The following is a 19,110-nucleotide window of genomic DNA, read 5'->3' on the forward strand; positions in this document are numbered from 1 at the left end:
CGTATGGAATCATCTACATCGACTACTTGGAAAAGGGCCAGACGATCACTGAACAATATTATGCGTCATTATTAGGTTAGCTGAAAGAAAAAATCAGAGAAAAACGTCCTCACTTGGACAATAAAAATGCCTTTTTCTTCAAGACAATGCTCGAGTTCACACGTGTGCAGTTTCGATGGCAAAAATTAACAATTTAAAGTTCGAATTCATTGACCATCCACCATATTCGCCTGATTTGGCTCCCAGTGACTTTTCTTATTTCTTAACCTCAAAAAATGGCTTGCCGGAAAATGATTTACGTCGAATGAAGAAGTCATCGCCGAAACAAATGCCTATTTTGAAGATTTTCCGAAATCATATTTTTTTGATGGCTTAAAAAAACTGGAAGGCCGTTTAATAAAATGTATTGACCTTCAAAGAGATTATGTTGAAAAATAAAAAAAAATTACATACGCAAAACTTTTTTTCCGTCTTTTTGTAAAAACTTATTGACCCCCCCTCATATGTGTGAGTATAAACATAATTATTGATTTCATATTATTACATTACGAGGGTGGTCCGATAAGTACTTAGCCTACAAAAGAAAAACGAAAATTTTGGAAAAGTGGCATTTTATTTTTCAACATAGTCTCCTTTTAGTTCGCCCAGCGATGCTCCAACTTCTGTGTTGAAGCGTCCCGGGAAGCCTTCTTCAGGGCGACCCGCGATGAGTCCCGGAGAACGTCTGCCACCGAAGCATTGTGGCGCTCCCTTCAGGTGGTCCCCTCCAACTGGACCCTGGAGAAGTTCCGCAGATCTTCAATTAACTGCGTCGCATCAGGGCCCAGTTGCAGATCTACGAGGGTGGTCCGATAAGTACTTAGTCTACAAAAGAAAAACAAAAATTTTGGAAAATTAGCGTTTTATTTTTCAACATAGTCTCCTTTTAGTTTGATACACTTGGCCCAGCGATGCTCCAACTTCTTTAACCCGTCTGAAAAATACGTTTCCTCGAGGTCTGAAAAGTAGGCTTCCGTGGCAGCGATTACCTCCTCATTCGACTCAAATTTCTGCCCGGCGAGTGACTTTTTCAAGTTTGGAAACAAAAAGAAATCGCACAGGGCTAAATCTGGAGAATACGGTGGATGGGGCAGCAGTTCATAGCCTAATTCGACCAATTTGGCCATAGCGACGGCAGAGGTGTGAGCCGGTGCGTTGTCATGGTGGAAGAGCACTTTTTTCTTCGCCAAATGGGGCCGTTTTTTCTGCAATTTGACGTCGAATCGGCCCAATAATTCGGCATAGTACAGCCCTGTGACCGTTTTGCCTCTCTCCAGGTAGTCGATGTAGATCACACCTTATGAATCCTAGAAAACGGTGGCCATCACCTTTCCGGCCGATGGGGCAGTGTTCGCCTTCTTCGGAGCACTTTCGCCGGGTAAAGTCCACTGTTTCAACTGTTCTTTGGTCTCTGGTGTATACCAGTGGATCCATGTTTCGTCGACTGTCACGAAACGACGCAGAAACTCCTTCGGATTGCGCTTAAGGGTATTGTCTAGTCGCGCACTTTGAAAAAATCGATTTTTTTTTACATTTTTCGAATGTATATGTATGTAAAAATATTGTGTTAAATTTTTATAAAGATCGGAGCAGTATAAGTGTATTTTTTTTGGGTTTGAAAATCGGGCCGAGCTCTGTGAATTACATCGCTGATCACGATTCCACGCGTGTTCAAGAAGCAAATCGCCACAGCTTGAATACTTCCAAAGAGTCTAGAACAGCGAGAAAAAAGGCTAGATTGGAAGAAAATCAAGGTTTCGATCAATCAGAAGATACTTCATACGGTGCAGGCATTGCAGATTAAATTTTGGTAAGATATTTTTTATATTTTTTGTTTAAAAAAACTTTAAAAACGCGTTTTTCTCAAAACAACGTTTTTTCGGACCTGCAACACGATTTCTCCGGAACCAGTGGACCGATCCTTTTTAAATTTAGACTACATATTCTATACATAATTATCCACAAAGTGGACCACTTACAAGTTATAATTTTGATTTTTACTATTTTTTTTTCCAAAAAATGCCAAAAAAAGCCGTTTTTTTTCAACTTTTCACATTTTATTAAGTAAAATCCACAAAATTAGCCCAAACTTAATAATTCGAGTCCATTCTGTAGCTATTATCATACCAAATCTAAAACACTTCGATTTTTTTGTTTCAGATAAGCCGTTGCTGAGAAATCATGTTGCGACTAAGCTGTCTTGAAATTACCGCTCAATATTCAACTACGTATTTCGTACAATAAACTTGAAAAAAATGAATAAAAAAAAATTTTTTTTTGGAATTTAAGATCTAATTTATTATACCTATGTATTTTTATATCCATATCTTTCATAATCTACTCAAAAAAAAATTCCAAAAAGTAGCAATTTTTTTACCCCGCCGACTAGGCAACACCCTTAAACAGCGTCAGACATTGCTCTGAAGTTGTCTCACGGTTGCGCTTGTTGTCCGGAGTGAGCAAATGCGGCACCCATCGCGCCGACAGCTTTCTCATGCCCAAAATTTCATGCAGGACATGACCCACGCGGTCTTTTGAGATGCCTACGATCTTAGCTATCTCGCGCACCTTCAATCGTCGATCTGCCAATACGAGATCGTGAATTTTTGTGACGTTATCCTCCGTGGTAGTCGTTTTCGGAGCACCTGGACGTGGCTCTTCAAAAATCGACGTGCGACCACGTTGAAACTCGTTAAACCAATTTTTGACGGTCGCCATCGAAGGAGAAGAGTCACCGTACACAGCATCCAAGAGCTTTTTGATTTCGCTGAGCGATTTCCCTTCCAAAAACAAGAATCGAATCACCGACCGATACTCCTCTTATTCCATTTTTCAAAAATCAACGGACACACTTGCTTTCACACGCTCTCAAAAATAAACTACAACTCCGATCCGGCTGAAATCTTGACAGTAACCATCGAGAAGGTTGTACTACGTGATAGAATATTTCTTTTGCGAGAGTTGCGCCATCGGGCGGTGAGGCTAAGTACTTATCGGATCACCCTCGTGAAAGTAGTTGCCAGCTCAATTACTGAGGGTTAACCGTTATTAAAATTATTTAAAGTCATGAGCTTGAGATGCACGATTAGGCCCTCGCTGCAAAGATTTCGCGAGACACGGGATCACGTGCAACTCAGATTGTGATCGTAAAACACGATACTATTTCGACATTTAGAAATTTTATTTACAAAAATATTGAATTACTAACAATAAGAATAGCAATTTACTAGAATTTTTGAAAAAATATCTATAATTTTTTTTCAGAAACTTTAGAGAAATAAAAAAATTTTTTTAAATTGTTTATTTGCAACATTAATAAAGTTGCTCAAAACATTTTGAAAAAATTTAAATGTGTTCTTTGGATGATTCTAATATTGTCATTCATTTTTTACTTTTTCATAAATCTATTAAAATTCATGAAATTAGCAACAATTTTGAAATTTCTACGTTATTTTGAAAACTATGAAGTGAAAAATCGATCGGTGAATCTTGTAACTTAAAACGTTAGACATTTGTGTAAAAATTGATGATTTTTTCAAATTTTATTTTTTCATAATAAAATTTTAATTTGAATGGAATTATTGAAAAGATAGTTACTTGAGATATAAAAATATGCCCTTTTCAATTTTTTTGGTCACCCATAAAGTTAGTCATGAGCCGTCAAAGAATGACGTCACACTAGGATCGTCCTGGACATAAATGGGTTAATTTGTTTGAGAAGAAAAGTTGGAAAAAATTTACTTTAATGTGTACATCAATTATGCAATAGCTAAAAAGAAATCAATGACCTAGTATCTCTGAGCACATTGAACTAACCAAGAATTACCCATAAATTTTTTAAGCGTTGCTTCAAATTCATTGCCGTAATAATTCTTACCGTTATCTGTCACAATATATCTAGGAATATTCCATTACAGCAAGATCAATTCCTTGAAAGTTTACTCAAGCGTCTTTTCTGTTACCAATACTAATAAATTATCTTTAATATATTCGTAAACAAATGAAATACTGTTATGTATTTACATTACTTTTTACTACGCGGGAAATCCACAATATTAGTAGAGGCCATAATCTTCCATGATTGCTCTACCTATCATTTACTCACTTTCTAGCATTTCTCATAATAATATACTCACTTTCTAGAATTTCTCATATAATATCTATTTTCAAAGGAATAACCTATTTTTCAATGATTTATTTATCTATCTGGCATAGTATTTGAAATTTCATTAATTTTCCGTCATAAACAATGTGCCTAACATATGTTACAAAGTCCATCTTTCCTAGTAAAGTAACCGTACAGGTAAGTGATATTTTCTATCGCAGATGCTAAAAAAACAGTATTTAAATTTTAGTGTGATTGAACATTTCTCCTTTATTATAATTGACATTCATTACATTGAGATGTTATAACTTGAATCAAAAGGTGATAACATAAGCAACATTATTTCATTAGATATAATAAATTACAATATACTTTATTCAGTCTTTTTTGTCAACGTGAACAATAATTACAAAAATGTAAACATCAAAGATAAATTAGGACGGCAACATTTAATCTAATCTTTACCTTGTTCAAGTACTTAAAAACATCTCCATTCTGTAGGAGGCAAACATTTACTCTTGTAGGAAAATGATCAACGGCTCGAAGAACATCATTGCGATCTAAAGATCGAATAGCTTCAGTGATCCCGTTAATCATATTATTCCTCGTAGTGGATCGTTCGCGGTATACTAAATCTTTTATCCGGCCCCACAAGTAATAGTCCATGACAGTAAGATCAGGTGATCGGGGTGGATACTCGATGGACCACCAATACCAATCTATCTATCCGAAAACGTATCATTTAGTAATCGTCGTACAGTCATCGAAGCGTGTGGAGGGCATCCATCTTGTTGGAACCACATGTCAAGACGTTGTTGCAGTGTAATATCTTCTAAATATTCAGGAAGATTCTTCCGGATCAATTGTGTATACCACGGTCCATTCAAATTCTGTTCAAATAATACAGGACCCACAATTTGTCCTTGGTAAATGCCCCACTAAACATTCACTTTCCAAACATGTTGATGATCAATTTTTCTCAACCAGTGAGGATTAGTTTGTAAACAATATCGAAAATTCCAGTTATTTACCTCTGCATCACTTTTGAATATACATTCATCGGAGAACAAAACACTTCTGTGAAAGTCACAAGGTTGCTGTCCGATTCAGTTACAGAAATCAAGTATACGTTGAATATCGTTTGGAAGAAGATCGTCGTGGAGGCTCAATCTGTATGGGTGAAATTTGTTCTCCTTCAAAATGTGGAAAATTGTCGACTTGCTGATCCTTGAATGAATTGATCGACGAGTTAAAGAATCATGAGGAAACACGTTAGCTGATGCAATAACATCTGGTGCTCTTTCATCTCTGACTCGACGTCTAATTTGTCTTCCTTTATTATGATGAGGTTAGATGATGCCTTCGTTTCTAATTCATCTAGACAAACGTGAATAATCGGTTCAGTCAAAATAACCTACTTCAAAGTTATCATTCAAAGGTTTTTGTTCAAAAAATCTAAAATGACTCCGAAATAACCTTGAAAAATATTATCATGAAGGTAATAATTTTCAAGCCATTTAGACAGAAAAACTAAGAAAAAAAAACAAAACTGAACCTTCGGGAGTAACCTTGGACCGGGAGTAATCCCGGACTCCATGTGTGATAGGCCATCTGAAGGTAGTATTTCCCGCTTTTATCGAATCCGGTGTAGAAAATAGGGGTTTCTACTATAAAAAGCAAAGTTGACCTTGAAATGACCTTGATATGACCTTAAATAAGGTCGAAGCCAAGGTCATCAGAAGATGTCCTTCTTATAGTCTGGTAACTTTCCTCTGTAACATTTTTCGCTAAACCTTACCGCTGCCAGGTCATTTAGATAAAAACATTATGAAAAAAAAGATTGAAATTCGCATGACCTTGGCGCTGACCTTGGGGGGTCTTCCGGATCCCAGATATAATAAGTCATCTAAACGTAGAATTTTCCGCTCTTTCTAAATTCGATGTCAAAATAGGGGTTCCTATTTAAGAAAACAAAGCTGACCTTTAAATGACCTTTAAACTGACCTTCAAGGTCAAACTCAAGGTCACCACAATATGTACCTCTCAGACTCTAGCAACTTTCATTTAAATCATTTTTTACACAAACACGTATTTCAGATTTTAAAAGGGGTGTACGGGTGGTCTGAAACAGTGTGTATAACTCACAACAAACAAATATAATACATCTCGCGTCATGAATAATTCGAAATTAAGCGTCGAGCACATAATAAGTTATCTCTTTTCTCTAAACCATATCAAAATTCCATTGCTGTAGTTAAATACCAAACAAGCCCTATTGGATCTTTCTTTGATAGTGACATATCAACGCTGTATATTCAGTGACAATTATAAAATAAGTGTCTTCTATCAATGGAAGAAATTTTGTTATTTCCAAAATAACTTTGGAATATTGTATCCATCGAATAAATTATGCTCATCGAATCAGATGCTGATTTCCTTCATCACCTATCTGTAATAGATAAGGATCGAACATCTATGTCAACGCATCGCAGTATATGTAAAATAGTTTCACAAAATCTGGGCGCACAAGCACCAACATAGTAGTTAAGGCCTTTTTCAATCGATTGAAAGCTTCTTATTACTCGCTGCTCCACTTCTATCATTGAGCTTTAGATACCAATTTTGTAAGTAACATTTTCAGATCGCTCTCATAATTGATAAACCTGTCGTACCAGTCACGCGTATACAAAAATCTACATACTATTTCACATTATAGATCTGAATACGGCCATAGTCCACGATAACCCAATTTGAAACTTAATAAATTCTCGAAACGTCACTTGCGAGAATTCAAACTCACTCTTTTTCAGGCTCATTTCTAAAACTGATTCGACTAACCTTTTCAAATGATTCGCGTACATTTTAGTAACTATTATATTATCTAAATACTTGGTAACGAAGAATCATGGCCTTGCCGATTCGTCCATTGACTCTCACGATCGTCCGTTTGCTGAGTTCTGTGCATGTGCATATTCATGCAGATTTTCTTTGTTCTTGTTCAAGATGAGGCAGAAAAGCCGATGGGTGAAGTTAAAAGCGGCTAGCAATTGCGGTGGAAGAGAAGAGGCGAACGTGAGACGTGGCAAATATAGTGGCAATATGAGCACGGAAGCGAGAGAGACGGGTAGAGAGAGAAATTTTAAGAGACAGTAGTAACAGCTGGGTTTTAGGATCGCGCGCGCTGCCGATTTTCTTTTCGTCTTTGACTGTTTTCGTTTTCAGGTGCGGCTTCGCTGGATTTGTGGTTTTTTTTACGGATATACATCCAGTGTGTGGGTGTGTGAGTGTTGATTTAGTGTTTGGTGACTGAATTGCGCCCAGCCAGTGTTCAAACCTTGCACCGGTGTGTGTGTGAGATCCCGGCAAAGATCTACATTTACGGTGCATATGGCCATTTTGAACGGCAGCAGTATCAATAAGCAACAAAGCAACAGCAGCAGCAACATTAGCGAGCAACAAAAAAGACAGTAGCAGAAAACGATCGCTAAGGTATGAAAGGTTGGTGCCATGTATTTATTTTTCTCTTTCTCTCTTGCATTTTTGAGCGTCGCGTTCACGCGTGAGTAGCCGAGTAGTTTAGCTAATTCCTCTGTTAGTCTTAACATTTGGTTGCGTTTCGTTGAGTTAATAGAGGAAGGTGATCGAGAAAATTATTCATAGGTACAGATGTGTTTTTTTTTTGTAAATAAAGTGATTAATATATTCGCGAATATATATAGTATATAAGCATATTATATATACTCGCTTAATATATTATTCAGCCATGAGAATTTTTGAGCCTTCCAAAGTCAAGCCTTTTTAAATAATTTACACGGACGACCATGGGTTTAACCATTTCGATTTATTGGTTGTATCTCCGTTACAATGTATTGATGTATTCTAGTAAGAAATCTTATGATTTATTGTTTCGTACTGATGGACAGAAGTTGTTTTACATTGATTGGCTATAATTTCTATAGAGTAGAATCTCAAATTATTGATAAGAGAAAACAAAATATTAACGATTGTCTAAAAGAAAAGTTACAAATATTAATAGATTCTCGAAATATCAGGTAACAGTAGTACTAATTATGGTAATACCGCAAGAATATTCCTTGAATTATGAATCATGCAATTATTCCTGTAATTACTGGTTAGAACAAAGAATTTTTATTTGTGATAAATTGATAAACATTTTACATAAGAAATTCGTTGGAAATTGATTACTTCTTGGAAATTCGTAAATATGTACTACTACGAGTATGCCACCATACATTTGCTAGTTTATAGAATTTCTATAGTAAAAGTGTTTGATGTAAACCGGATATCATTGAATGTCAAAGTAAATAAAATATATTTACATTGTCTCTTGGGCTTTCAAATATGATTATCTGATCTTAGATTCTAAAAGGATTGTGACAGAGAAGGGCTGTGTAAGTGTGGCAGAATAAAAGGCATTCTGACGATTATCTAAATAAGAAAGAAATTGGTCCGTCGTCGAAACGTTAAAGATTAAAAAGTAAGTCAATAACATCCTACTTGTAACTCATTTCATTTCCTTGTAATAGTCAATAAATAAAATATCACACATAATTATGGAAGGTAGAAATTTAAACTTAAACGCAACTGTAATCATTACAATTTTTTAAATACTTTTTATTACAATAAAATAACTTAGTTAACAAAAAATAACACTTTTAATCATTGAATGTATAGATGATATTTTTATATTTTGGTGTATTATATATATATATGTATGTATATATAATGGCTTCTAGATCTATAACATTATAACACCATGCATTTTCTTCAGGTGCTGATTTAGTTATTTAAGAATATGATTTATGGCAGCTATGTATAAATAAATATATATTATTTACTGTCCAATCATCTAAGTTTTAATTATCAAACATGCATTGCATTCCGATGCAATTTTTTGCAGTCTTTTTTTTACTGCTACAATATTTTCTTTAATTTCGAAAATGATTTCCCTGAAACAGAAAAACGTCAATATTAGAAAATTAAGTACAAATTTACAAACAATTTATTAATTATTCCGCTTAGTACACGCCAGTCATTTTGAAATATTAGACATTTATTTTCATGAGTAGTAATCCATAAAGTCGAAAATAATTCATTTAATATTAATGGCGTAAAGGAATGTTTTCTGTGATCGAGAATGTGTTTGCTCTGAAAGCGAATTTGTTTTACATACCAAGGATAAATACTATATTTACAAAATGCATCAATGATGTTATTTATTACAAGAGTAGTACGAACGTACTATTCCGGGTGAATATTAGAAGGAAAAATAGCTAATGACGCAACATCTATGAACTATGTGCTACGCCCGGTCCTCTCTCGGCATCTCGTGGTCGTAAAAATATAAACGTGTAGACGATTCGGTGTCCTGTTTGCCCTAATAAAAGTAAGGGTTTATTTCATATTTTATGGCTTGAAATTAACATCGAAGCATGTGTCGACGCTGCTATTATAAATCATTCATGTGCGTTCTCAATCATTGGGTTTCCTAACCTCAGGCTCGATCGGTAGGTCTGTCGAGAAAAAAAATGTAAACGATGGACTCATTATAAAATGAAAATCGCAAACTTCAAATATATACATCGAGCGGATAATAGAATTATAATTCTGAAACAATTAGTATACGTTCCTCATTTTTTTTTTAAGTCGAGAGTGCTGTAATTATCGTGCGATAGCCCCGGAGTTGCTGACCCACGAAAGCATCAACTAAATCCTTGTACCTAAAATAAGCGAAAATTCAAACCCTGTCAATTTCCATGTGTGTATGAACGCATTCGTATGACTCCATGGTCATGATACCATGTTTCATCTTGGGAAACACGGTTTCTCAAGACTAACGATCCCGGGGAAGCTAAATTCTCCCTATGAATGTAGTTGCGGGTCGGTAAACCATATGTGTACCGAGGCCGATTATCGAGAATGAGAAAGGGGGAGCGAAAAGAGCAAAGCAGACGAGCCCTGCTTAGATCACATGTTCGGAGTCCGGATAAATTTCGAGCATGCTTGGATTTTAAATGAAATCTCAGCCAAGAGCGGAGCTAATTTTTTTGGTGACTTCCAAACGTCAAGTTATTCGGATTTGGCCAGTGTTCGAGTAGCATTGTAGTTAAAATTTGTAACTTTGTTTTTTAAAAAGTATAAATACATTGTCGATTTTCAAATAAAATCCCACATTAGCTGCAGTTACTTAATGAATGCATTACACAAGTGTTATTACGCATTTACTCATTATCTCGAACACGTACAATAATTTATACAAATTCACATAGTGTATTAACCCATTAAAGCCCACGCTAAGACTGGTTGAGATAGCGACAAACAAACTGTGCTATCTTTTGCATAAGTGAAAAATAAAATATACGTATTTTTTTTTATGTTATTTTCAATTGTTTATAACAAATTATTTAAACAAATTACAAAAAAATTCATAATTATCAAAATCTAAATGCGGGAATCGATTCTGGAGGTGAAATCAAGACGAAAACCTATATAACACTTTTTTGTCAGAATTCAATTTGTTAGTGTAACGTAGGAATAAACAATTGCATGTTGGGGAGAAAAAGTGACCATGTCAAGTCCCAAGCAAAATCTATCTGGAATAGCAAAAAATAAACTGTGCTATCCTTTGCATAAGTGAAAAATAAAATATATATATTTTTTCTTTTGTCATTTGCAATTGTTTATAACAAACTATTTAAACAAATTATAAAAAAATTTATAATTTTCAAAATCTGAATGCGGAAATCGATTCTGGGGGTAAAGTTTAGACGAAAACCTATATAACACTTTTCTGTCAGAGGCCAATTAGTTATTGTAATGAAGGAAGAAACATTCGGCCTCCTGAGAGTGTTTCAAAAAATCGTATAAAATGAAGCTAATTATTGTATTTATCCATCAATATTGGCATGAATTATTGTAAATATAATCGGTGGGATTGAATTATTGTTCATTGCCATGTCCTTTTTTATGACTTTTGCAAACAGGCATAGAACATTTCTCACAATACCATTCCGTTCTTGTCCGACATGTTGAAATTCCACATTTCCTAAGACTCCCATGTTTCATCACGTGTTCTTGGGATGAAGTTTCACTCTGTTTCTGTCGTTTGGGGGGACGTTTGGAAGATAACTTGTCAATATAATATTCACAAACTTCTTGAACAATATCTTTGGAACCTTTTCTTTCGTCTGGATGTAACTTATTGTAAATCACTGTAGCGTTTGCTAAGGATGCTTGGATGAGCCGTAATACAAGGCACCATGTCCATTTCTTACTTCGAATTGTAGGCATCAAAGCATTACAGTGTTGATCATGTAGATCGACGCCACCCATGTGTTCATTAAACATAGAGAAACAATGAGGAAAAAGAATAGATTTTTTCGATGATTCCTGCCATCTCTGCATTTCAACTTTTGGTTCATTTCCATATTTCGAAGAGAGAATCGATACTGGCTTTGAGTCCATAACTGTAATATAATTCAATTTTGAATTCACTTCATGCATTGAAATAGTGTATCCTCTTTTAGCTTTTTTTGGCATTTCGACTTTCACTTTCACACGATTATGCCGAACAGTTCCTGTCGCCGATAAACCATTTTTTTTCAAATGAATCATAAGATCTGGGTTTGTGAAAAAGTTGTCAAAATAAATATGATACTTTTTCAGTTCTTCTCTCTGTGTTTTTTCTAATAAATTCGAAAGTAACTTTATCACCACTCTAGACCCTAAACCAACGGCAACTAAAGGATTTCGTTCATCGATTCCTGATTTACCAGTGTAAATATCAAGATCATATATATACCCATCAGAAGAACAGACTGCCCATTCTTTTATTCCAAATCTAATGGGTTTATTCCTTATACATTGCTTGATACCAAACCTACCAAAGTATTTTACCATTATCTCATCTATTGATAAATTATAGTCAAAGAAACCAAATTGCATACAATTCTCACGAAACATATCATACAGAGTTCTAACCTTCCAGACTTTATCATTTTGATCAGTTTCTTGAAGTTTATAGAATCGTATGTTCTTTTTTATGGCAACGAAATTATTTCTAGACATAAGTTCCGCAATTACTGGACACTGAAGTATTCGCTTTTTTGACCAGTAATCACGAATACTTTTTCTAGAATTGAAGATAGTAATCATTATGATTGTAATAAATTTTTCTAGATCATCCATACATAAATCAAAATGATTTTCAGAAGTGGCTTCAATGATATGGTTTTTCATTGATTTCGAAAAGAAAACCTCAAACAACTCAAAAGCATTTTTGGATTGCAATGATGAAATAGGTGAAATATTGAAGTTGCTCTCGACATGCGGAGAAATATCATTCAAAGCATCATTTTTCCAACTGTACTTATGATTCGGTTCCAACAATTTCTGAGTACTTGTGTATGTACTTTTAACATGTTCGTAAGAACCTGATGGTAATTCATTTGATAATGTATCTTCATTTGGATCACCGTCCGAATCTCCATCTGAACTTTCATATTCATTAGGAATGAATGCTATATCAATATGTTGACCTTCATCACTATCAGAATCTTCAACTAAATTTGGTAGATCGCTAATTCTCCGTCTCGGCATTATCAGTAACGTTACCAATTTAGAACAAAATAAAAACTAAAAGTTTTCCGAAATTATTATTTCAAAGAATAGATCCAATGTATAAATGTTTTCAACCGTTAGCCCGCCACTCAAACGTGATCTCTAACACGGAAGGATTTACGAAATGAAATAAACTTATCCAATTACAGTATAAGATCTCAAAATTTATCAGTAAAAAATACTGATATGATTCCAGATACCATGTGTGAGAATGAAAACACTTATTTGTCAATAGTTTATTTCTACATAAAGATATCAAATTGAACTCTGACAAAAAAGTGTTATATAGGTTTTCATCTCAATTTTATCCCCCGAATCGATTTCCGCATTCAGATTTTGAAAATTATGAATTTTTTTGTAATTTGTTTAAATAATTTGTTATAAACAATTGCAAATGACATAAGAAAAAATATATATATTTTATTTTTCACTTATGCAAAGGATAGCACAGTTTATTTTTTGCTATTCCAGATAGATTTTGCTTGGGACTTGACATGGTCACTTTTTCTCCCCAACATGCAATTGTTTATTCCTACGTTACACTAACAAATTGAATTCTGACAAAAAAGTGTTATATAGGTTTTCGTCTTGATTTCACCTCCAGAATCGATTCCCGCATTTAGATTTTGATAATTATGAATTTTTTTGTAATTTGTTTAAATAATTTGTTATAAACAATTGAAAATAACATAAAAAAAAATACGTATATTTTATTTTTCACTTATGCAAAAGATAGCACAGTTTGTTTGTCGCTATCTCAACCAGTCTTAGCGTGGGCTTTAATGGGTTAAAATTATATCAGAGATGTGAAAGAGATAATTTTTCTAAAAATTACCTTTATTAAGGTAACTAATATGAGAAAAGTAATTTATACGCTAATTTATGTAGTTTCCGCGTCTATTCACTAAACAGACTAGATCAATAAGTATCCGTGTTTGAAAGTGGATGGCGCGTTGTTGAAATTATCAGGTATTATGATTATGCACTGATATTTTTCAAATGCCGCTGTACAACATTACAAAGTGATTTATAAATTAGTTTTGATTTGATAGTCATTTGTACTAAGCGAGTTTGGCATTTTTCGATATAATGAAAAAAAGAGCCATAATTGATCCGTAGTTCGCCTTTTATTATTGAATGATAAAATTTTTGAACAAATCAAAGCAAACTTGAATGTTGTTTATAAATACTATTTAATGTTTGTTTAACGATTTGTATAATAAATTAGAAATGGAACAAGATTGGCCCGATAGATACCGAGATTGCACTTATTAGACGATAAGCAAATACAGCTACCGGCTTTCAAATAATGGTTAGACTTTTTAAGCTGAAATTACAAAAGTTTTGTCGTCTAATAACCATTGATGAATTCTAGATTTTACTATACTAAGCAATAATCAAGACAGTGAATTTTTGAAGATGAATCTGTTTAGAAGAAGTACTTATTAATCCTTCCTTATATGATACGATTCTAAGCTATATTTTTTGTGACATATGTATTAAGTTACACATTTTTTTATTATAAACTGGAACTAAATTTTAGGATTTACAATATCGTAATTATATGATTTTCAACATTTACATTAGCTTGATTTACTTATATTTTTGAGATATCTGCTTTAGTTTACGATCATACGTATGAATAGACATGAATAAAGCAATAATTCTGAGTAGATAAAAAAGTTGATCGTAACATTGTAAAGTTTTTGGTATAGTTGAGTTCGAAACATCCCATTGTACACCGTGGTATCGCAACCACGTATGCGTTCTAAGGCATTTTCTATTAATTAATGCCATACTTATCGATATATTCGATACTTGAATTGTATAACTGATTTCTACAGAAAAAATCCTCTAAAATTCGTTAACAAAACAATAAGAAAAAACAACTATTTTTTAAGATATTCATAATTGCTTAAAATTAAAGTTAGAAACCTTAACCCCTTAATGTCAAAAGGTCACTCTTCGTGTATCTTTTTTTCCACATTATTTTTCACTATGAAGCCTTTAAGGAAGCAATTCGTAAAGTACCTATCCCACTATTTTAAAGGACACTCTTTTCAATAGCGTAAGCAAATTTACGTAAACATTGCATTTTTAGTCTCATTTTTTTTCATTCTAGATTTTGAACCCCTTATCGTTAGGTCTTTATGGTTGCGATATGCTTAAGGTTTCCTAGCCTTAAAGCATACTAATCATATCTTCAATTATTGTACTTTCAAAATATGTGCTTGGTTTTTTATTTATACTAATTTACATTTGAAAAATAACGTGCAAAGCAATTATAAATTTTTGCAATTTGGATTATTCAAATTTCTTGATTGGAACGTTCTTTTCTCATTTAATAAGCAAGAGACATATTATTTTCATGGTTTCTTGGATTGCTGATTACGATTTTGACATTATTTTTGATTAATTAATTTATTTATCTAATTTGTTTAAATAAACTATGCAAAATATTCAAACTTTTTGTAAATTGATCCTAAATTGTAATCAATGACAAAAAATGCATATAAAAATACACAATATTCTATTTCTGTGTTCAATAGACATGTTACATAGGATTTCTTAATTTTTTCAAATCGTTGGTAACGAATTTGATAATATTTTTGCAAAATTAATTTATTTAAATAATTTCCAAAACAAATTAAGGAAAACCTAATCAAAATTTTTTAAAGTATTTCTATTATTGTTATCTACAGAACAAAGTACATAAGATATATCAATTTTTAATTTTCATGATTATATCAACATGTCACTCATGAAAAAAATATTCATATATAAAATTATAAGATTTTAGATTACAAGCCCTGTTGTAGAAAGAGAATGTGATGATTTTCTATAGATAGCTACTCTTAAAAGTTATTATGACTCGGATGAAACAGATTGCAAAATATTTTTTGTTGAAAAATCGTAGGAACTTTTATCTTTCAACAACAAAAATGCTATTAGATAAAATTTCATGTTTCAAAAAAGTACACTGCTTAGCCTTATTTCTACGTTTTTGTTGATGTATCATCCAGTGATTCTGAAACAAGTTCTGAAGAAGATATGGATATAGATTAATATAGAATGAAATTGATTCTGTCGAATCTTACCAAAGAGTGTCAGAAAATTATTCTACAAAACAAAAAATTTAGAAGATAGAAAAAAACATAAAAGAAGAATATATATATTGGTGGATTGACGAAGATATGAAATATAATGAAGATCTACGTAACGACATATTAGTATGACAAAGAGATAAAAATATCATATATAAATTTATTTGAAATGTTTTTTCTGATACATTGAAGCAGTACATTATTGAGTCTACATCTGAACAAAGATACGAGCTAACACCTTATCACTTTGATATATTTCTAGGTATCATCATATTCACTATGTGCAAAAAAAGACGATAACAAAGAAACTACTAGGCTACAGATCCTTTACTAAAATCTGAGCCAGTGATTAAAGCTATGGGTTGGAATGAGTTGGAAAAAATAAAATTCCAAATAAAGTTCCATAAATCGACTAATGAATATGCAAATGATAAAGCAAGGCGCATAGGTCACTATAAATATTTTCAATAAAAATATCAAACGTTTTGGTTACTTCTGCACAGCTCTTTGTGTCGATGAAATGATAATATTTTATGGCAAAATTTGTTTCAAGTAGTTTATCCAAGTGAAAACGATTCCGTTTGGTATATAAGAATGGGTATTATGCGGTTCAAATAGATGTCTATTTCACTTTGATATTTACAGCGAAAAAATGCCATAGTAAAATATTTGCCTAAAATTGCTTAAGATAGCCGCATTATATATCAAGACTGTTTTTTAAATACTTTTCCACGAAATAGACTTCAATACCATGTTTACTTGAATAATTTACTTTGCTGACCTGATCTATTCGTGCACATATAAAATCAAAATTTGTGAGCAATAGGTATAGTTAGGAAAGATAGAATTCAAGAGTCTTAGAGTACCTAGAGGAACAACCAAAGCAAAGCGCGATCAAAATAGTGGTATGAGTTTCATTACCGTTGTTGATTCGAAACTAGTTTTGAATGTAGTGCGATATGATAAAAACGTGAAACAGAAAGTTCCAATATCGTTCTCAAAAATCTTCAAAACTTATAATAATTTCACGGGTGGAATTGATTTGCAGGATTATCATTGTAACAAATTGATGTCAATAAATTCGAGAAAAAATGGACAGCCAGTTTTCGTAAGAATTTCACAGACTTCGACTATCAATGCCACAATTTTATATAACACAGACAATAAAAGCAAAAAAAGTTAGGAACTAAAGATTTTGCTATGGAAATATACAGATATTATCTATTTAACTGAATAAGTTAAATCAAAATCATACATTTATAACGTCATTATCAAAAAAAGGTCATCATCATCAAATACATTTATACCGTAATTTTCGTAATCATTGAGCCCTGTAACCTGTGGTGATATAACCCTGGACCCTTATACCATAAATTCCTTAACCCCGGAGCCCTATAACCTGCAACCATATAATCTCAATCTCACATACCCTAAGTTTTTTAATCTTCGAGCCTTGTATCTGCGACTATAAAACCCCTAACTCTTAAACACTAAAATCCTTTACTCCCTTACTCTATAACTTGCGAGGCTAAAATCTCAAATCTTCACACCTTAATTTCCTTAACCTCCTAACCGTAAACCTCAAATTCCCTAATTTCGGAGTCCTGTAACCTGCAACGATATAACTCTTTACCCCTAAGCCCTAAAATCCTTAATCCTTAAGACCTGTGACCTGCGAGGCTACAACCGCAAATCCTCACAATTCAATTTTCTTAACCTTCAATCATTAAACCCCAAATTCCGTAACTTTCGAGTTCTGTAACCTATGGTATTATAAACCCGGCTCTTTGACTCACGAGCACTGTAACTTGCACCCACATAAATCGAAAACCATATATCCTAATTTACTTATCTCTCGATCCCTGTAATTTGCAAGATTATAAATATAGGGCTCTACAGCTCTTTTGCTTCTATCATAACCTTCTTTTCTTTCTACAAATTATTAAGTTTTTCTGTATTTTTCATAAATTACTTTGCTTTGAACAAATGATTTTGTTTGTTCAATGAAAACGTTTTCTTTTCCTATTTAACGACTGTTTTTATAAAAAGCGTTTGTGATGAATCGATATGTCATGTTTTTGAAGGCTCCAGCATTATTCGACCATGTTCACGATCAAGACTGTCTGATATAACGTTGTTATTATCAGATTTAATCTTGGTATAAATAAGAGAAAAAACAAAACAAATCTTGAATGGTTGAGTTGCGAAGTCGTAGACTTAAAGACAGGAGTTAGAACACTGCCACTGATCACTTAATTATTTTACTGGAAAAGTCTTTGGAAAATCTACTTGAAAAAGTCTCAGAAAAAGCTACTAGAAACTTTCTCGCCTTGATAGTAGGTCCTGGTAATCACAAGCGATTTCCCCAGAAAATCCTCAGGAAAAGTCTCTGGAAAATCCTCTGGAAAGTCCACTAGTAATGCCTCTGAAAACTCTCTTACTTTGGCAGCAGGCACCAGTAGTTGAATGTGAACTTCTATCCCTGATAGACGGTAGACCACTAGAAAAACCTCTGGAAAAGCCTCTGAAAAAGCCTCTGGAAAAGCTACTGGAAATGCCTCTGAAAACTCTCTTAGTTTGGTAGCAGGCACTGGTAGTTTTACTTCTATTCCTAATAGAAGGCTGGAAGGCTTCAGTGAGATCCGAAGCTGGTTAAGCCGCTCGAAATAATGGCTTGAGTGAGCCGGTGCACTGATCTTTATACGCTTATTCAGAGCGCTCAGAGCGCTATCTCCCTTTATATCATTTTTTAGAAAAAGGGACAAAATGATCCATAAGAAGTCGCCCTCTGAGGAGTTATGAAATCAGTTCTGGGTGAATTTGTGACGTCAGAGAAGATTTGATTCCAGTTGTTACTTGTAATCCAAAACATAAAACAAGTATCATCAACAAGTTTGTTCTGAGTTAACACAAGAAGCAAGATTCGACCTGTCTTAATTATACATAGGCAAGATAGGAGACGAAGCCAAAAATTTACTTTTAATGTTTGTAAAGTCATGACGTCACAACTATTTACCATGAATTCCTTTATTTGAGTGAAAAAAAGCCAGCCACATAAAACCATATGTTGAGGGGAAAATTCGGCCGTAGTTCTTTCATCCCATTTATCTTGATAATGACGCTCTTTTTCCTTGAAATCGTGATGAAAACATTGACCCATTTTTTCACTTTTCAGGAAAGCAATCCAGATGATAATGCAGAAAATGCACCTTTAAACTAATG

The 19,110-nt window shown here is 33.5% G+C and overlaps 1 protein-coding gene across 1 annotated transcript in view; it reads right to left on the reverse strand.

The window, feature by feature from the left end:
* Nucleotides 1-8,805: 8,805 nt before the first annotated feature.
* LOC131675175 (uncharacterized) overlaps nt 8,806-19,110 on the reverse strand; it is a 929,507-nt gene continuing 919,202 nt past the window's right edge. The window contains exon 20 of the mRNA XM_058954049.1: nt 8,806-9,114. Within this exon, the coding sequence (XP_058810032.1) occupies nt 9,094-9,114 (21 nt within the window). The 3' untranslated portion in view covers nt 8,806-9,093. The remainder of the gene's footprint in view (nt 9,115-19,110) is intronic.

Source organism: Phymastichus coffea, unplaced genomic scaffold (assembly GCF_024137745.1).
Source record: "Phymastichus coffea isolate CEN01 unplaced genomic scaffold, Cenicafe_Pcof_1.1 PCOF00016, whole genome shotgun sequence".
Taxonomy (NCBI): domain Eukaryota; kingdom Metazoa; phylum Arthropoda; class Insecta; order Hymenoptera; family Eulophidae; genus Phymastichus; species Phymastichus coffea.